The sequence below is a fragment of the Felis catus genome, chromosome C2 (genome assembly GCF_018350175.1).
Source record: "Felis catus isolate Fca126 chromosome C2, F.catus_Fca126_mat1.0, whole genome shotgun sequence".
Lineage (NCBI taxonomy): Eukaryota > Metazoa > Chordata > Mammalia > Carnivora > Felidae > Felis > Felis catus.
The window spans coordinates 14460858-14477675 of NC_058376.1; the positions used below are offsets into that span (position 1 = coordinate 14460858).

General features: G+C 38.1%; 2 protein-coding genes across 2 annotated transcripts; one reads left to right on the top strand and one right to left on the bottom strand.

The window, feature by feature from the left end:
- The first annotated feature begins 1429 nt into the window (after window positions 1-1429).
- On the top strand, window positions 1430-6785 carry LOC105260890 (keratin-associated protein 21-1-like). Its single transcript, XM_023238568.2, has 2 exons — window positions 1430-1476; window positions 6070-6785. The coding sequence occupies exons 1-2, from the start codon at window positions 1430-1432 to the stop codon at window positions 6452-6454; spliced, it is 432 nt and encodes a 143-aa protein (XP_023094336.2). The 3' UTR covers window positions 6455-6785.
- A 6201-nt stretch (window positions 6786-12986) lies between these two features.
- Window positions 12987-13413, bottom strand: LOC111556359 (keratin-associated protein 20-2-like). Its single transcript, XM_023238824.2, has one exon. It carries the CDS (start codon window positions 13411-13413, stop codon window positions 13267-13269), a length of 147 nt encoding a protein of 48 aa, XP_023094592.1. The 3' UTR covers window positions 12987-13266.
- Window positions 13414-16818: the final 3405 nt, after the last annotated feature.

Sequence of the window (16818 nt, forward strand, 5' to 3'; positions counted from 1 at the left end):
TGTTTAGAAGATATTGTTATGTTATACTTTACCATTATTGACATCATCATTAACATTAATAATAAATGGGGTGGGGCGCCTGGGTGGCGCAGTTGGTTAAGCGTCCGACTTCAGCCAGGTCACGATCTCGCAGTCCGTGAGTTCGAGCCCCGCGTCGGGCTCTGGGCTGATGGCTCAGAGCCTGGAGCCTGTGTCCGATTCTGTGTCTCCCTCTCTCTCTGTCCCTCCCCCGTTCATGCTCTGTCTCTCTCTGTCCCAAAAATAAATAAACGTTGAAAAAAAAATTTAAATAATAAATGGGGTAAATGAAGAAGTGTTATTATGAACACCTTTGCTGAACACGAACCAAACTAGAAGGCTCAATGCTGCACTTTCCAGCCTATAGTTGGGTCAAAGTTGCGTTTCGTGAATTTGGCCTACCCGAATTACTGCTTTGTTATGAATAATAAAAGGTCATTGGCTTGAAGGCAGGCAAATATCAACCTCTGTGAAAAATTTAGGGAAGCAGACTTAAATTCTGTGTTCACTCTATGCCCACATTGGAATCGCAGGCAGAATAGCTACCTGTGTAACCACCATGCATAGATTGAGTTTGAGAATATATTTTGTCGGTGAGTGACAAGAAACAGGCATCCTATATAATTTAGAGGAAAACAGTTACAGTTGCCCAGAACCACAAATTCAACTGCTGAGTATCAAGAAACAATGAAATTGAATGAAGCATTAAGTAAGGGGGCACTGTTTTTACCAATGATTTTAGCCAAACACTGGAGATACTGAAGATGAGGCTTTGATAAGACCAAGGTATATTACAGTAGCCTTTGGATCTGCCCATGAAAACACATTTTGCCAAAGTGCTGGTTGAATACAGTGATCAGGCCTAACACACCCGTATTATCAACTATACATTGCCAAAGGGCGAGCAAACTGTCTCTCTTTCTTTCACACATACAGCAATATGTATACATATATATATATATATATATATATATATATATATATATATATAAACACATGTGTATAGTGTATGCTATGCATTTGTAAAATAAGATTACTTTCAGTGAAAAATGAATTTGGATATTTTTTCAAATGGAATTGTTAAGGTTGCTTATATTTAATCATGTATGAATAACACAACATTGAGGCTTTTTGTTTTTGTTTTAAATTGTTAGAAACTCTAGATAATAGATCAAAGAAGTCCTGATGTGGTTCTTATAGGCCAAGATTTGGTTGTCATTGTTTGAATAGCCCATAATACTGTTATTATAAATAATGGAGGGGATACACATAGTGCCTCACAGGATAATGATCTATAAAGATCAACAATCTAGATTTCTGAGAAGAATCCAGAAGACCAGAATCTTCCATAGCAGCATGGACGATAAGAGGCATATCCATAGCCACTGTAGTAGCCATTTCCCAGGCCTCCATGGCCATAGCTCAGGCCATCATAGTAGTTGCTGTAGAAGCTCATCTGTGAGAAGAAGGCTCAGAAGAACAGAGTCAGTTTCTAGAGCTTTAAATTTATAATATACCCAGAACCTTACAAACAAACTGAGTGGTATGTGGGGCAAACCACAGGCACTGTTGGATTCATGTTTCAAACTAGTTGGTATTAAAACCATCTCAAGAATTTCTCATGACCAATATATTTAAGACAACTTTACTGTGTGTCAGGATGCCTATAATGAAATCATGTGCCTTTGATGAGAGATTCTTCTACTTTGGTGACTTGTTTATTCCAGATTCCAAATTTAGACTATGTTATTGCTACCATGCCATCATATAACCTATGCAGATTCTACCTGTGTAAAACCTTAGTTTTATTTAACAATATTCTCCTTACACCTGAATATTTTCTGTCTTGGGAACAAAAGGGTAGTTTCAAAGGGGGAGAGAAAGATGGAAAAATTGTGGGAGAGGAGACATAGTGCCAGGATTCACTTGTAAACATTGAATGACTAAGTGTTTTATCTTTTTTTGGGGGGAGTAATATTATTAGCTTCAGTTTTTACTTCACATGTACATGTAATCTATAATTTTATACATGACCCCAAACCAGACAGTGACCTTGAAGTTTGACCCAATTACCCCTAAATATATAGAAAAGAAGGGACTTATTTTATTAGAAATTTGAATTTTAAAGGATGCCAGAAACTCTCAAGTGGTTTATTGATGTCATGCACTGTTGGGTATGTTGCCCCGAAAAGACACATCTCTTCTGGTTTCCTTGCTCAAAATGTATACCCTCAATCTGGGTATGATAAAAATTCAGACAAATCCAAATTGGAAACTCTTCTACAAAACACCCAAATCTTTCAAGCTGTCAAGGCCAGGAAGGCCAAGGAAAGACAGAGAACTGTCACTAATTGGAAGAGACTAAAAAGATCCTGCAACTAAATGCAGTGTGAATTGGATTCTGAAACATAAAAATGACACTAATGGAAAAAAATGGTGAAACAAAATCTATAGTTTATTTTATTTTTAATTTTTTTAACGTTTATTTATTTTTGAGAGACAGAGAGAGGCAAAGAATGAGCAGGGGAGGGACAGAGAGAGAGGGAGACACAGAATCTGAAGCAGGTCCCAGGCTCTGAGCTGTCAGCACAGAGCCCGACACAGGGGTTCAACCCATGAACCGTGAGATCATGACCTGAGCTGAAATCAGATGCTTAACACAGGCACCCGTAAAATCTACAGTTTAAAGTACTGTTCAAAGTTAATTTCTTTGGTTTGATAAATATACCATGGTTATGAAAGATGTTAACATTATAGAGCATTGAGTGTTGGGCATATAAGAGTTTTCTGTACTATTTTGGCAACTTTCTATAGGTCTAAAGTTATTCCAAAATATGAAGTTAAAAAGAAAAGTAAAAATAATCTTTCATTTTATTGACTTGGCCATTTACTAATTCACTTGTCAAATTTTATTAAGAACGAACTATATACTAGGCATTATTATGAGCACTGGGATGGGGCAATGAACAGGACAGACAAGGATGCTATTGTTACAGAACTTATGTTCTAGACTAAGTAGGGGCAGAAAATTCAAGACGGACAAAGATTAAGGGAGTGAATGAGATAACTTCTGATAGTGACGAGTCTATGTAAATAATAAATCAAGATGAGCTAAAGAAAACTTCAAGAGTTATTGGTGAAGGATTACTTCAGACTGACTGGTCATGGAAAGGTTCACTGAAAGAAGCAAGAGAAAGATAAACCACTCTCGATGTTACTTCAAGAGATCAAAGGCAGAGACTTTAAGTTGGAAACAAGCTAGGGTCATTTGAAGAGCTGAGAAACCACTGTGATCTATATATTATAATGGAGAAGAATCATATGAGCTCATAGATGTAGTCAAGGCTCTGAGATGCAGGGTCATGTCGGCTGTATTTGCTAAGCTTCGGGGTTGCTAGGTGTAGCAAATGAATATTGAAATTCAAATTTAACTGCATGCCTTGTAGGTACTCAAGTCATTCTAATGTGGGTAGTAGACACTGAAGGATTACCATCAAGGAGGGCCATGATCTGATCTGTGCCACGCATGCTTTGAGACATAAAAGGAAAGAATGAAAAAGTCTGGGTAGTATAAATAATCATCAACTTAATTTTGTCATGTTAAATTTCTAATGATGATTAATCTATGAAGATATATACATTTATATATTAAGATTAGAAGTATATGAAATATTATATATAATACGCCTGCAATGAGATTGGAAATATAAATAGAGACTGATTGGAGAAGAGAATGTATACAAAGTGATTCATCTAACAAGAGTTTGGGTAGAGACCAGAGACCATAAGTGGGGCAAATACCTAGCAAGACATTCTCACATTTGGGGGTAAAATCTGAGATGTAAAAAGACAGGACACTTAGAAGAAGCAGTTACTGAGGTTGGGATTAAACCAAGTGTGCCTGGTAGGTTGAAGGTGAAGGTTGGAGAGCCTTTCAGGAATGAAGACAAAAGTTGGTGAATCTGAATGCTGCTCAGAGGCTGAGTAAAATAAAGACTTGACCTCTAGATTTGGCAGGACTGCGGTCTTGATGACCTCAGTAAGAGCAGTCTCAGAAGCATATTGGAGATGAAATACTGAAACACAGGACCAGATCGATAAAGGTTCTCAGAACACTGCCATAGAAATACACTTGTGAAGTTTTGTTATGAGGCAGGATATAGAAATGGGGATTACTCGGAAGAGTACTAATTTATGATAACAGAATATATTGAGAATGGAGTATATTTAGGACAACACACCAGAAAAGATAGAAAAAAAGAAAAAGGCAAGTGCGAAGCTTTCATTGCTATTATCAGAGAGAATAACTTAATTTTTCAGGAGAACCACATTCATTTTAGGAAGTAAATTCTAGAGAGATAAATGTCTAGCAAATGTTATTACAGATATCATTTGCACAAAATGCAATGTATTCGATATCCTTTTAAATCAAATACAAAAACCTTAATTATAGTTTTTTTTAATTAACTGATGCAATTCATGTTTACCAAATTTAGGCAATGTTTTAAGAGCGTAAGTATCTTTGAAGAACAATAAAAATCATGCTATTTCCACTATTTTTTCTTAAAAACTAATTGTTTGCTAAAGCTCTGAACTCTGAGAATTGAGTTTATTGCTATTTACTCCGTGGGAAATTTGAATGTCATGTGGTGAAGATGTCCTACACCTATATGTTGGTCCAGCCGATAGTGACTAAAATGTCACAATAATGTGGCACTTTACAAAAAATGCACCTACCAAGAAATGCACCTGGAAAGTACATTCAAAAACATGATCACTGAATGTGATGAATGTGTTGCTGTGATCATAAGTATGAAACGACTTTTTGTTGAAGAGGCTATTTTTTTTTGACTCATTTGAAATAGTTACCACGTAAGACAAATTGAATAATTTGGGCAACTCTGTGTCGTTATTCTGATGATCTCCAGAGAGAGTTGATTAAAATGCAGAAGGTGTCTAACTTCTTGAACCATCTTCATGGTGATATAAAGCAGCCCCAATTCCATTCTACAAACCCTGCCTAACATTACTTGAGAGAATAGATAAAATGGCATTTTGCCTAAGAACTATAACCCAATATCAGAAATCAATGTGACTACATAGATAATACTGCCTTCCCACATGCATTTTTCTCAAATACACAGCAGTACATTTTTTAACTCTAACATAAAACTCCCCCTCCCCACTTTTCTTTGGCATCACTTTAAGATGAGCTATCACACTATTTGAATGAAGATAGTTATAATTCAAGGGTTATACAAGAGGGCTCAGCATGTCGGGTCACAAAGCATACTGTTTTGAGAAAGAAACAGTTCTCTGTCTAAATTTATTAACAAAAATGCATGATGCTAAGCTTATTGGACAGTTACTTAGAATAGTAACTAATGATAGCATATGTAATTAGGACAAAAAAAAATAAATGTAAAAATTGGATTCCACCAGAATAACTTGCATTGTCTTGTCCTTCAATAGAAGTTGGACATAAATGAGAATATAACTCATTGGTATAAGTGCAAAAGTAGAAGGTATTTTGTTCAGACCTGTTTCCCTTGAAATTTTAATGAGTTAAATTATTATCAACATTATGAGCATGAAAGATGCATTATGTTTTCAATATAGAAAAAGCCACTAAATCCCTGAAGAAATTAATTATTTGGATCAAAAGAGAAGAAAAACTCATGAATGAAAAGACATGCTATTCTCTGTGAAATGTTTTACAATAATATAATTATTTGGGGGCCAAGACCTGAGCAAATGTATTCTTTCTTGAAATAAAGGATGATTATAGGAGGTTAAAGTGAAGGTCTAATTTGGGGTAGGACTGTGTAGATGTGACTGAGTGCCTCCCCTCATTCAAGTTCTAAACTGGATACATGAAGTCCGGACAAACCAAATCACCGTAATACCTCTGAAGCTTTATCTTATGTTTGAAGAACAACAAACTAACCCAATTAGTCATAAAATTAGCCAATGACATGACACATGTAGTGGGCGACACCCACATCGAGAGCATATAAAAGGTCTCTGCAGGAAGAAATGTTCACAGTGAAGTGACACTTCTCCTCGCCTTCTCTACCCAAGCACAACCTCAACAGCCAACACCATGTGTGGAAGCTACTACGGAAACTCTTATGGAGGCTGCGGCTATGGAGGCTGCGGCTATGGAGGCTGTGGCTATGGAGGCTGCGGCTATGGAGGCTGTGGCTACAGAGGCTGTGGCTATGGAGGCTGTGGCTATGGAGGCTGTGGCTACGGAGGCTGTGGCTATGGAGGCTGTGGCTATGGAGGCTGCGGCTATGGAGGCTGCGGCTATGGAAGCTCTGGCTACAAAGGCTGGGGCTACAGAGGCTGTGGCTATGGAGGCTGTGGCTACAGAGGCCTGGGCTGTGGCTATGGCTCCTGCTATGGCTGTGGCTCTGGCTGTGGCTACTGGTAACGAGGGCACCGTGGGGGACTCTTACCCTCTACGCCTGGACGTGGGATTCACCAATTCTGAGCCTCACACTGTTGGGTGCTGATTATCCTACATCACAGGTTTTAGACACCACTTTTCTGAAGAGTTGAACTCTGGTTCTCTCTACGTCTGAACGACAAGTCCTTCCTTTCTTGAATATAACCCGTGAAAAGTAGAAGAATGTGAAAATTATCCTCTGAGCTCCTGTGTAGTGTTTCATCCGGATGAGGCTGTCATGGTTCCTGTCTTTTGATTTTCATACTGAATATTTTTCTCCATTTCTCTAATAAACTTCTTCAATTTGGCATAACAATCCTGGTTTTCTTATTTAATATTAATAGTTATCTTTTTGGCTTGTGAAAAATTATTTGTATTAAAGGAAACAATAGCCTTCTTTAGGGGATATTTTCTTTTTATATTTCTAATTCCGTTGTCATACCAAGTCCTTGATTTGTGATATGAAGAAAGTAACAATCTTTGTAATGGTCAGTTTTCTTCTCTGGTTAAGCAGTAATAATGTGTGACGCTGGGCTATTGTTAAGATAAACAAGACAGTATTTGCCAATTTAGTTAAGCAGTACTATATATTCCATGTACTTTTACATCAACATTTTCATCTATGTGAAATTCCTTACAAGATATGAGTTTTGATGCATGATTCCAATATCTAGTCTTTGGTTGGGGCATATTTAAGCAACAAGTGTTTCTTACGCTTGTTCCACTCAAGAGTAAAGTGGTTCAAATCCACCCCAGCCTGTTTCCAGCTAACAAGTCTTGTTATGGTTTAAAAAATAGTTCTTAAAAGATTATGCCATTTCTAAAACCCATTATGTATTTATGTTTAAAGCTGTTTCATGGCATCCCCCATGAAAACAGGGTACTTGTTTATCCTGAGTTGTTTCTTTCCCATCATTTGTGTGGTTTCATAGTTGTAGCTGTAGTTATTTGCCTTTCCCACTAGGGTGTGTGTGTGTGTGTGTGTGTGTGTGTGTGTGTGTGACTCATATGTCTGTAAACTTGTCAATTATTTTTTCTTGAAAAGTGATTTCTAAATCTTGGACATGAATGAGTTTAAGTGCTGTGTTTAGTTTAAGGTCATGGATATGCCCCAGTTCACAGGTTGATAGCTTCACACTTTGAAATTATTGACCTTGCAAGAAGGAATTAAGATAACTGGAAATATCAAACCCCCAAAGAGAGCATATTTTCCCCAAAGTATACCTATGTGAGGACTTGTCTTTCCTATTTTTTCTTGAAGCTTAGAATTTTTGTTTAGTATTGACTAAAAATTAGCCAATCTATGCTTACACATCAAAAGAAATAGTAGATTTTACAACTGTTTTAACTTGCTTGGTAAGTCAAAACAGTTGGAGACAAGCAATGCCTTTGATGTAGCTCACGAGTGAAGATTGTTGGTTATGATTTTCCAAGATCTCCGCCCAACATACGTTTTAATGTCACCTAGAATTAATTAACATTCTTAGTAGCTCTAACATATTGAATCTGATGTTAAATGTTACCATTATCATCCCCAAAGAAACATCCATTTTTGTGCTCATATTGGTTGGTTTGTGTCTTCAAAGTCTTCAAATTATGAATATCTCTAATGAAACTGAATTATATAGGCATCTTTTACACATTACCCTATTCCTTATCCGTGTCTCTCTTTTTCTAGAGTGACAAACCTCCACCCCAACAACGCTGTGTTTACCCTATCCAACGATATACACAAAATATTTCCTAAATTACCACCCTAAAATGTAAAACATAGGTCTCATGACATTTGAAAAATTATGGAACCCCTTGGAAATTGGTGTTCTTACCTAAATGTGAGGTATAACGGTAGAACCAGTCTTCTCAGATTGTTATGAAATGTTAGTATCTAGTAAATGTAACTTTTTGCTATCTCATGCATGGTTTATTTTCTGAATTCTTTGCATATAAAAGAACAATTTTCTGTCAAACTTATTCTGTGCTGCTTCTGTAATTCATATGCCAAAGCTCTGTATATATTTATATTTATAATATATATTTATAATCTAAATAATAATAATAATGTAGCATTTTTTACCTGTTTACCATAGGACAATCACTTGCCAAGTCCTTATGCATATCATCCCACAGAAGCGCCAGAGCAACTCTACAATGTGTTAAAATTACCCTGCTTTACAGCTGAATAAACGAGCAATGAGTTCACTCACTTTCTCACGGGCAGTTTTAATGTGGCAAAGGAATGTTTTATAACTACTTGTTTGTTTTCTCTGTGCGTGTGAATATAAATTTCTATTGGTTTGTCCTGCTTACATAATTGCCAGGATTTTTTCCCCCCACTAAATGCAAAAGAAAGATAAGTTGAGTTACTTGTAGCATTTATTATTAACTAATATTAAATTAGTGTATAATGTGATGACCAAGTTTGTTTTCTAACGCTTCTTCCCCATTAAAAAGTCTTCCATTACATTCTTCCTTCCTCCTTTATTCTCTTCCTGCCACTTTGGTTATGAAATTCCAAGTCTCCTTTGCTAGTCATCTAGAATCATTGACGTATATGTCTTACTCTACTTGGCGCAATTGTTGTCTTTTTCTGCTTTTGCTCCAAATTTTAGGAGAGTCTTTCAGTCCTTCCCCCCCCATCTCAGCTTATGTTAAATTTTCTACCTCCAGTAAATTTAGTACATTTTTCATGACAAATATATGTTTCTTCCCTTTATATTTTGCTGTTTGCTTGTATACTTGTAATAGCATCATCTATGCCATGTATCCTAAACATTATGAATTCTAGAATAAAAAAAATATGTTAAAGGGTTCTCCCTTATTTTGCAATAGCACTTTGACAGATGGGCTTATTCCAAGCCCTTAGATAGATTCTTTGATTTTTGCAACTTTTTTTTTTTAAGAGAGAGAGAGAGAGAGAGAGAGAGAGAGAGAGAGAGAAAGAGAATGTGAGCAGGGGAGAGGGGCAGAGGGAGAGAGGCAAAGAACCTCAAGCAGGTTCCACACCGAGCATGGAGCCTGATGTAGGGCTCACTCTCACCACCCTGATATCACAACTTGAACTGAAATCAAGACTTGGATATTTAACCGACTAAGCCACCCAAGCATCCCCCAACTAATTTCTTTCTCCATGGATATATATCCAATCTCTCTTTTTTAAAAATGTTTTTTATTTATTTTTGAGAGAGAGAGAGAGAGAGAGAAGGGCAGGGCAGGAGCAAAGAGAGAGGGAGACACAGAATCTGAAGCAGGCTCCAGGCTCTGAACTGTCAACATAGAGCCCGACATGGGTCTCAAACTCACGAACAGTGAGATCATGACCTGAGCCAAAGTCGGACACTCAACTGACTGAGCCACCCCAGATGCTCCGATATCCAATCTCTTTTTTAGGGAACTTTGGAATTTACCAGGGCAACTGAAGTCTAGGAAAAGAGAATATCTAAATTTTTAGAATGCTATTGTCATAGGGTCTGAGCTCACGTTTATATAGGGACCCTAAGTACAAGAATTGTCTCTATTAGGCTGGAGGCACACAAAGACCAGATGTCAGTCAGAGTTCTGATCCAAATCTGTCTCACCATGGGATTAATGGTTCCATAAACCCATTTCACAGTAATTTCGGCAGTCTTGTGGGCATAAATAGCATGGATATACATAGAAGCTATGTTCCCTCACCAGTATAGTGAGAATGTTCGAATGGAAGACCCTGAAAAAATATATATAAAGAGAGAAAGGAGGATTTATGATAGGCATTGTCTCACAGAATTATGGAGGCTGAAAAGTCTCACAATTTGCTATCTACAAGCTGGGGAACTGGGAAAGCCAGTGGAATGTGAGTCCAAAGGCCTTGAGAACCAGAAGCACCAATGTCTGGAGGCAGACGATGGGCATCCTGGGTCAGGCAGAGAGCAAATTCACCCTTTCTCTCCCTGTTCTATTTATGCCCTCAGCAGATTGGATGATGCCCACTCACCTTGGTGAGGGTGACTGACCTTCCCTAGTTAGTTTATGAACTCAAATGCTAATCTCATCTAGGAACATCCTCACAGACACATCCAGAAATAATGTTGTATCAACTATCTGGGCATCCATTAGCCCAGTCAAGTTAACACATAAAATTGACCATCATAGCATAGAATGACAGGGATTATTGCCACCATTAAAGACTTATAGGATGTAGGAATAGTGATATCCATCACATACACACTTGATTCATTATTGTTCCTCCTGCAAAATTCAGTTTTTGGCAACCCCCCATGTGCGAGTTGTAGCACAGATGGCTAGCTTTCTGGAGCAAGGCCATATTGTGGCAGAATATATTCACAGCGCAAAAAGAAGCTCCTGGCATACTAATGGCCCCAAGCAGAGACTGAACATCTGTCACTATGCAACATCAAATGACGATGTGTGCTGACCTTCATGACTGGGTACTCTCAGACCCACCAAGTCATAAATTTTGGCAGACTTAGCAGCAGGAGTCTGATGTTAAGTGGTAATATAGATTCAGAGTCAGTTAGAGCAGGTGCAAAGGGCATGAATGAGTTGCACGTGTTCCCTGCCTAAAGACTTAGGGGGCCTAAAGCCTACCTGTAGCACTGAAGTCTTTCTATCAGTTCACTGCTATAGCCCTACGGGGGTGTTCAATTGACTAAATGGCAGAGCAAGAATACATTCACGCCTGGTTCATGGATGGGTCTTCTCAATATGTTGGAATTAGCCTGAAAATGGACTGCTGTTGCATTCAGAATTGCTCTGAGAAAGAATAGTAAGGGAAAATGTTTCCAGGAGACAGAGCTTTCTAGAAGTATACCCAATCATGAAATTTACGTGGAGAGAGATGTGGCCTGAGGTAAGAACATACAAGGACATTTGGACAGTTATTAATAGTTTGGTTAGTTGTTCAGGGGTCAGAAAGAGTATGATTAAACAGAGATCTGGGGAAGAATTGTACAGATGGACATATTGGAGTGGATACAAATTAAGTAGATTTTTGAGCTTGATGTCAGTTTTCACTATAGTGCATCCACAACAGAGAACGTACAAAACAATCAGGTGGACAGTGACTCAGCCAGGAAATGTCTAACAGCTTCTGTCATCTGTAATACCAGCATATGTGCAATGGGCCCAAGAATAGAATAGCCAGAGTGGTAGAACTATTTCTTCTTTTACAAAGCTGATCTAGCTGATATTGGAATTGAATATCCAATCTGAAAGCATCAAAGGATTTTTCTGAGCCCTTGATGTGGGGATACCATACTTAGAGGATTCCAACCAGCTCTTTCTGGCAAGTTGATTTTATCAGGCGCCTTCCATATAGATGGAAGTTGCTATTTAATAAGAATGATAGATATTCTGGGTATGGGTTTGTCTCAGCTGCCCACAGTGACATGATCATCACCAGTATCTGAGACATGTGGTGGCTTATTTATCATCACAGAATTCTGCACAACATTGCTTTGGACTGAGACAGTCTCTGAGAAGAAAGTGAAATAATGCACCCATTGCTATGAGATCTATTCATCTTAGCACATACCACATCAGCCCGCTGAAATGGCTTCTTAAAATGCTGCGAATGAATGTGCTAAGGATTATAGTTTGTGAGATTTGGTATTGTCTTTACAATGGAGAAATATATTTTTAACCAATGCTACCCGGTCCCCAATATCTAGAATATATCGGTCTGAAAAAAACACCTGTTAGGTAAAATTGCTCTCTTTCACCATGGCTCCCTGGGACCCACTAGTTAATGAATTAATATAGAGTTTTTGCCTACCTGATAATCGTGGGCTCCACCTACCAGTAGACAGAGAAATTAATTACAGTGTTGATTATAATGAAGAGATGTAGTTCTGCTCTATAGTGGGAGTTTGAATGTCCATGGCAGAAACTCACAGGATCTACTGGGGTTGCTTCTATTCCCAAAGGACTGCTGTATACGGGCACAAGACCTGAGGGGTCAGGCTTCTCAGGATAAAGTTTTAGCTACCAAGACCAGCAGAGGTGACAGAAAACTCTGAAGGCAATGGAGAATAGGTAATAAAGAACAGAGACCATGAATGTCGATTACTGCTTAGAAAGCAGTTTGGAGCTGAAAGGAGACTTTGGCTGGTCCGACCAATCTTTTTGCTGTTCTTTAATAGTGTTTTGTTTTTCAGAATTCATGGCCGGCTATTGTCTTTAAGGAGTGGTGACAGAAAAACTTGAACATGACATGAGATACGCCTGCACCTGAGTGATGTAAAGAATAAACTCTAGATGATGCTTGAGGGTGCTTCATCAGTGTCTCATTCATCATTTCACTCATGCTGATGGCTTCCTAGTGCAAGCCATTGCAGTTCTCACAATGAAGTCTTTGTCCTTTCAAGTGCCAATGAAGTCACGTCTTTGGAGCAGACTTTAGCTGGTAGAAAAGTAGCAGTTATACAGCCACACACACACACACACACACACACACGCACGCGCGCGCGCACATTCTTACGTTCAGAAATGATGAAGATAAATAAATGTATGTAAACAAATATATGGCATACTTGCAAATGAGCTTTTATTTAATGAAAAATAAAACCGGAATTTTCCCAAATAAATATTAAGATTAGATTTGTGCACACGTATAGAAACGAACGGATATTTTTTCCGACAAAATCATTGGATAGTCTAGATAATGAATTGATTGGTGACTCTTTTATCACAGGTGGCCTAGGATTTAGATATTAGTGTTAGAAGAGAAAATAATACTAATATAATAAACAATCCTTATATAATAACAAGAACTATCCAAGGTATCAGAAGTCTAGAATACTTCAATAGAAGCCGGAACACCAGTATCTTCCAAAGCAGCATGGACGGTGGCAGGCATAACCATAGCCACCATAGCCACAGCCGTAGCCACAACCCAGGCCACCATAGCCATAGCCCAGGCCACCATAATAGTTGCCGTAATAGCACATGGTGTCAGGAGCAGAGGGTTCAGTTGAGGAGCAGAATCAGTTCCTGGAGTTTGAATTTCATAATCTGCACAAGGCCTTTTATACAACCTGAGTGGTATGCAGGTAAACCACAGGCAGAATTGACTCATTTCCAAACAAATGACATTAAAAAAAATCTGAAGAATTCCTTATAACCAATATATTGGGGACTCTATTGCTGTAGTGTCATGTGCCTTTAAAACAAAACTTGTTTCCTAATTACACAGTGTTTGCTTACTTGAGAACCCAGCTTCTAAGAGATATTATGAGCAAGGCTATAATGTTGTTATTTGATTTGAAAAAATATTTGAAGGTTTTTTTTCTTTTTCAATGTTTATTTTTGAGAGAGAGAGAGAGCACAAGCAGGGGAGGGGCAGAGAGAGAGGGAGACACAGAATCTGAAGCAGGCTCCAGGCTCTGAGCTGTCCAGACAGAGCCCGATGTGGGGCTCAGACTCACAACCCTTGAGATCGTGACCTGAGCCCAAGTTGGATGCTTAACCGACTGAGCCACCCAGGCACTTTTGATTTGAATTTTTTAAAGTTTTTATTTAAATTCCAGTTAGTTAACAGACAGTGTAATATTAGTTCCAGGTGTACAAGATAGTAATTCAACACTTCTATACAGCATCCGGTGCTCATCACAATTGTGCTCCTTAATCCCAATCACCTATTGCATCCACCTCCCCTCTGGTAACCATAGATTTGATTTTTAAAAGGTAAGATAGGTAGCTCCTTTTTTTAAACTTATTTAGGGAAAATTGACAAATATAATGGTATACATTTAAAGTGTACAACGTGATGCTTCGATACACATATTCATTGTGGAATAATTACCACGATCAGGATAACTAGCATGTTTACATGTCTATCATCTTACATCGTTAACTCTTTGTGTGTGTGTGTGTGTGTGTGTGTGTGTGTGGTAATGAAACTGCTGTAGAAATGTAAAGATAGATGGAAATTAAGATGGACACCCTACTGTTTCAGCAAGACTTGACTTTAAAGTAAACAAATTTTTCTCTTCTTTTCTTGAAACCTCCCCTTCTCTCTCACTTGTTTTTCTGTAGAATCCTCTCTTCCAGGACCTCAGTATCCATATTGGCAACCAGCTGACCTCAGTGAACACTTAGGAACAACACTCAGATAGCCCGTACCAGCGCTGGTCATGAGACCACCTTGAAAGGATAAGGAAAGTGACTGGTAGGACTACCAGATTCCTATCAAAACCACTCAGGTCCTGTATTTTCCTATAAAACCCCTCAGCCTTTTACCCCTGGTGGATCTGCGATTTTGAAGGCATTAGCCTGCTGCAACATCATTTGGCTGGTAAGGTAATACAACTATCATTCCTCTTAATCCCCAAACCCTGTCTTCATGTTATATGTTGGCTCTGGAACACATAGGTCGGTTTTCATAAACAGTAAGAGTGCATGAAATCTCTCAACAACGTTCAAGCATGCAACTGTTGTGAACGACAGTCACCATGCTGTACGTCAGCTCCTCAGAACTTACTCTTATAACTGAGAATTTATACTCTTTGACCTACATCACCCCATTTTCTCCTTTGCCTCAGCCCCTAGCAAACAATGTTCTATTGTCTGTTTCTATGAAATTGCCCTTTTTTTTGTTTGTTTGTTTTAGCTTCCACACACGAGTGATACCATACAGTATTTATTTTTCTCTGTCTGGCTTATCTCCCTTAGTATAATGCCCTCCCAGTTGATCAATGTTCTCCCGAATGGCAGAAGTGCCTTCTTTTTTTATGGCTGGGTTTGTGCCATTTATCTTTATGGGACTTAGACAGGGAGAGGAAATATTTATTCTACTAGAAATCTCAGTTTAGAAAGCTATTCTACTTTGTTGCTTTTTTTTTTTTTTCAGTTGTTTTTTTATTATGAACTTACTCCATGCCAGGGGTTCATTTCAAGCATATGGGATGAGGAAATGAAAATGATAGATATGGTCCATATTCTCAAGGAACTTAAATTTCTCATTGTAAAGAAGACAGTCAGTGACAGACACACAATAGGCAATTAAACTCTGAAAGAAATATATTAAATTCTGATAAGAATGACTACTTGAAAAACACAAAAACCCCAATGAGTTGAATAAGCTTATTTGTTACTTGGGGGAGTTAATTTCAAACTGAGTGGTCAGAGAAGACATATCTGAAGAGATAGCACTTTAATTGATACCTGCTCAAGGTAGGATTCAAGCATTCCTGCTGTAATTTCCAGACAGGGAGGCCAACAGTACAATGACAAGGAGGGAGAAAACTTGGTCTGAGATACTGAAGAGCCACTGTGTTTGGCATATGGAAGATGAGAAAGAAAATGGTAGAGGACAGTGTTGGAAAGAGATCGTTTATTGTAGGAGATTCTAAATGCAATGGAAAGTCTATGTAGGTATGCCCCAGGGGGAGGATATGATTTAATTTTTTCTTGAGCCATGAGATTGAGATATTGGAAGAGAATACACTCGGTGTCATAATGGGCTCTTTGTGGGGAATGTTAAATTTCTGATGGCTATTTAAGATAAAAATTGAATAATCAAGTGGACAGTTGAGTGGACATCTATAAAAGGGTGAAGATAAAGGACATAGAAAGGCCAAAAACAATGGTCTGAGATTTGGGTCAAAGTAGGGATCATATAATACAAAAATTTCTGAGAAAGTGAAGTTGGAGGCAAAATAAGTGAGTAGAGTGTATCAGAATCCAAGAGAGAGAATATGTCAAGAACAAAGAGTTCAATTGACCTGAATTTTCAGAGCTTTGGTAAGATTAATACAGAGAAACAAACCATATTTAGATTTGGTAAGACATGACAGGCACGCGTTCAGTGGAGTGGTGGGTCAACAGTCTAAATGTTTGAGAGAAAAGGATACAAGACAGTAGATGCAGTATCTTAGAAATACATTCCTGAAATTTCTATGAAGAAGAATAGTGAATTAAGAAATTACCTTGGAAAACTCAAGGAGTTTTGTTGGGGAAAGATTTGTCTGTTGTTTGCTTTGTTTTTCATGAGAGACAATTAGCAGTAATTATATTTCAAAGCATTGGCCAGCAACACTTAATAAAAACCTGGAATGTCATGGTGAATACATAGGCAGAGCACAAAGGATTTTTAGGGCAGCGAGACTATTCTATGTGACACTACAATGGTGGCTATCTGTCATTATACATTTGTCAAAACCCATAGAATGTATAAAATCAAGAGTGAATCCCAATTTAAACTATAGACTTTGACTGTTAATAATATGTCAGTGTAGGTCCATTGGTTGTAAAACATATTCCATTCTGCTTCCAGATGTTGATAGTTATGGGACAGATGGAAACTTCCACAATCATTTTAACCAGTTACAAAACTACCCGCTATGTAATTATTT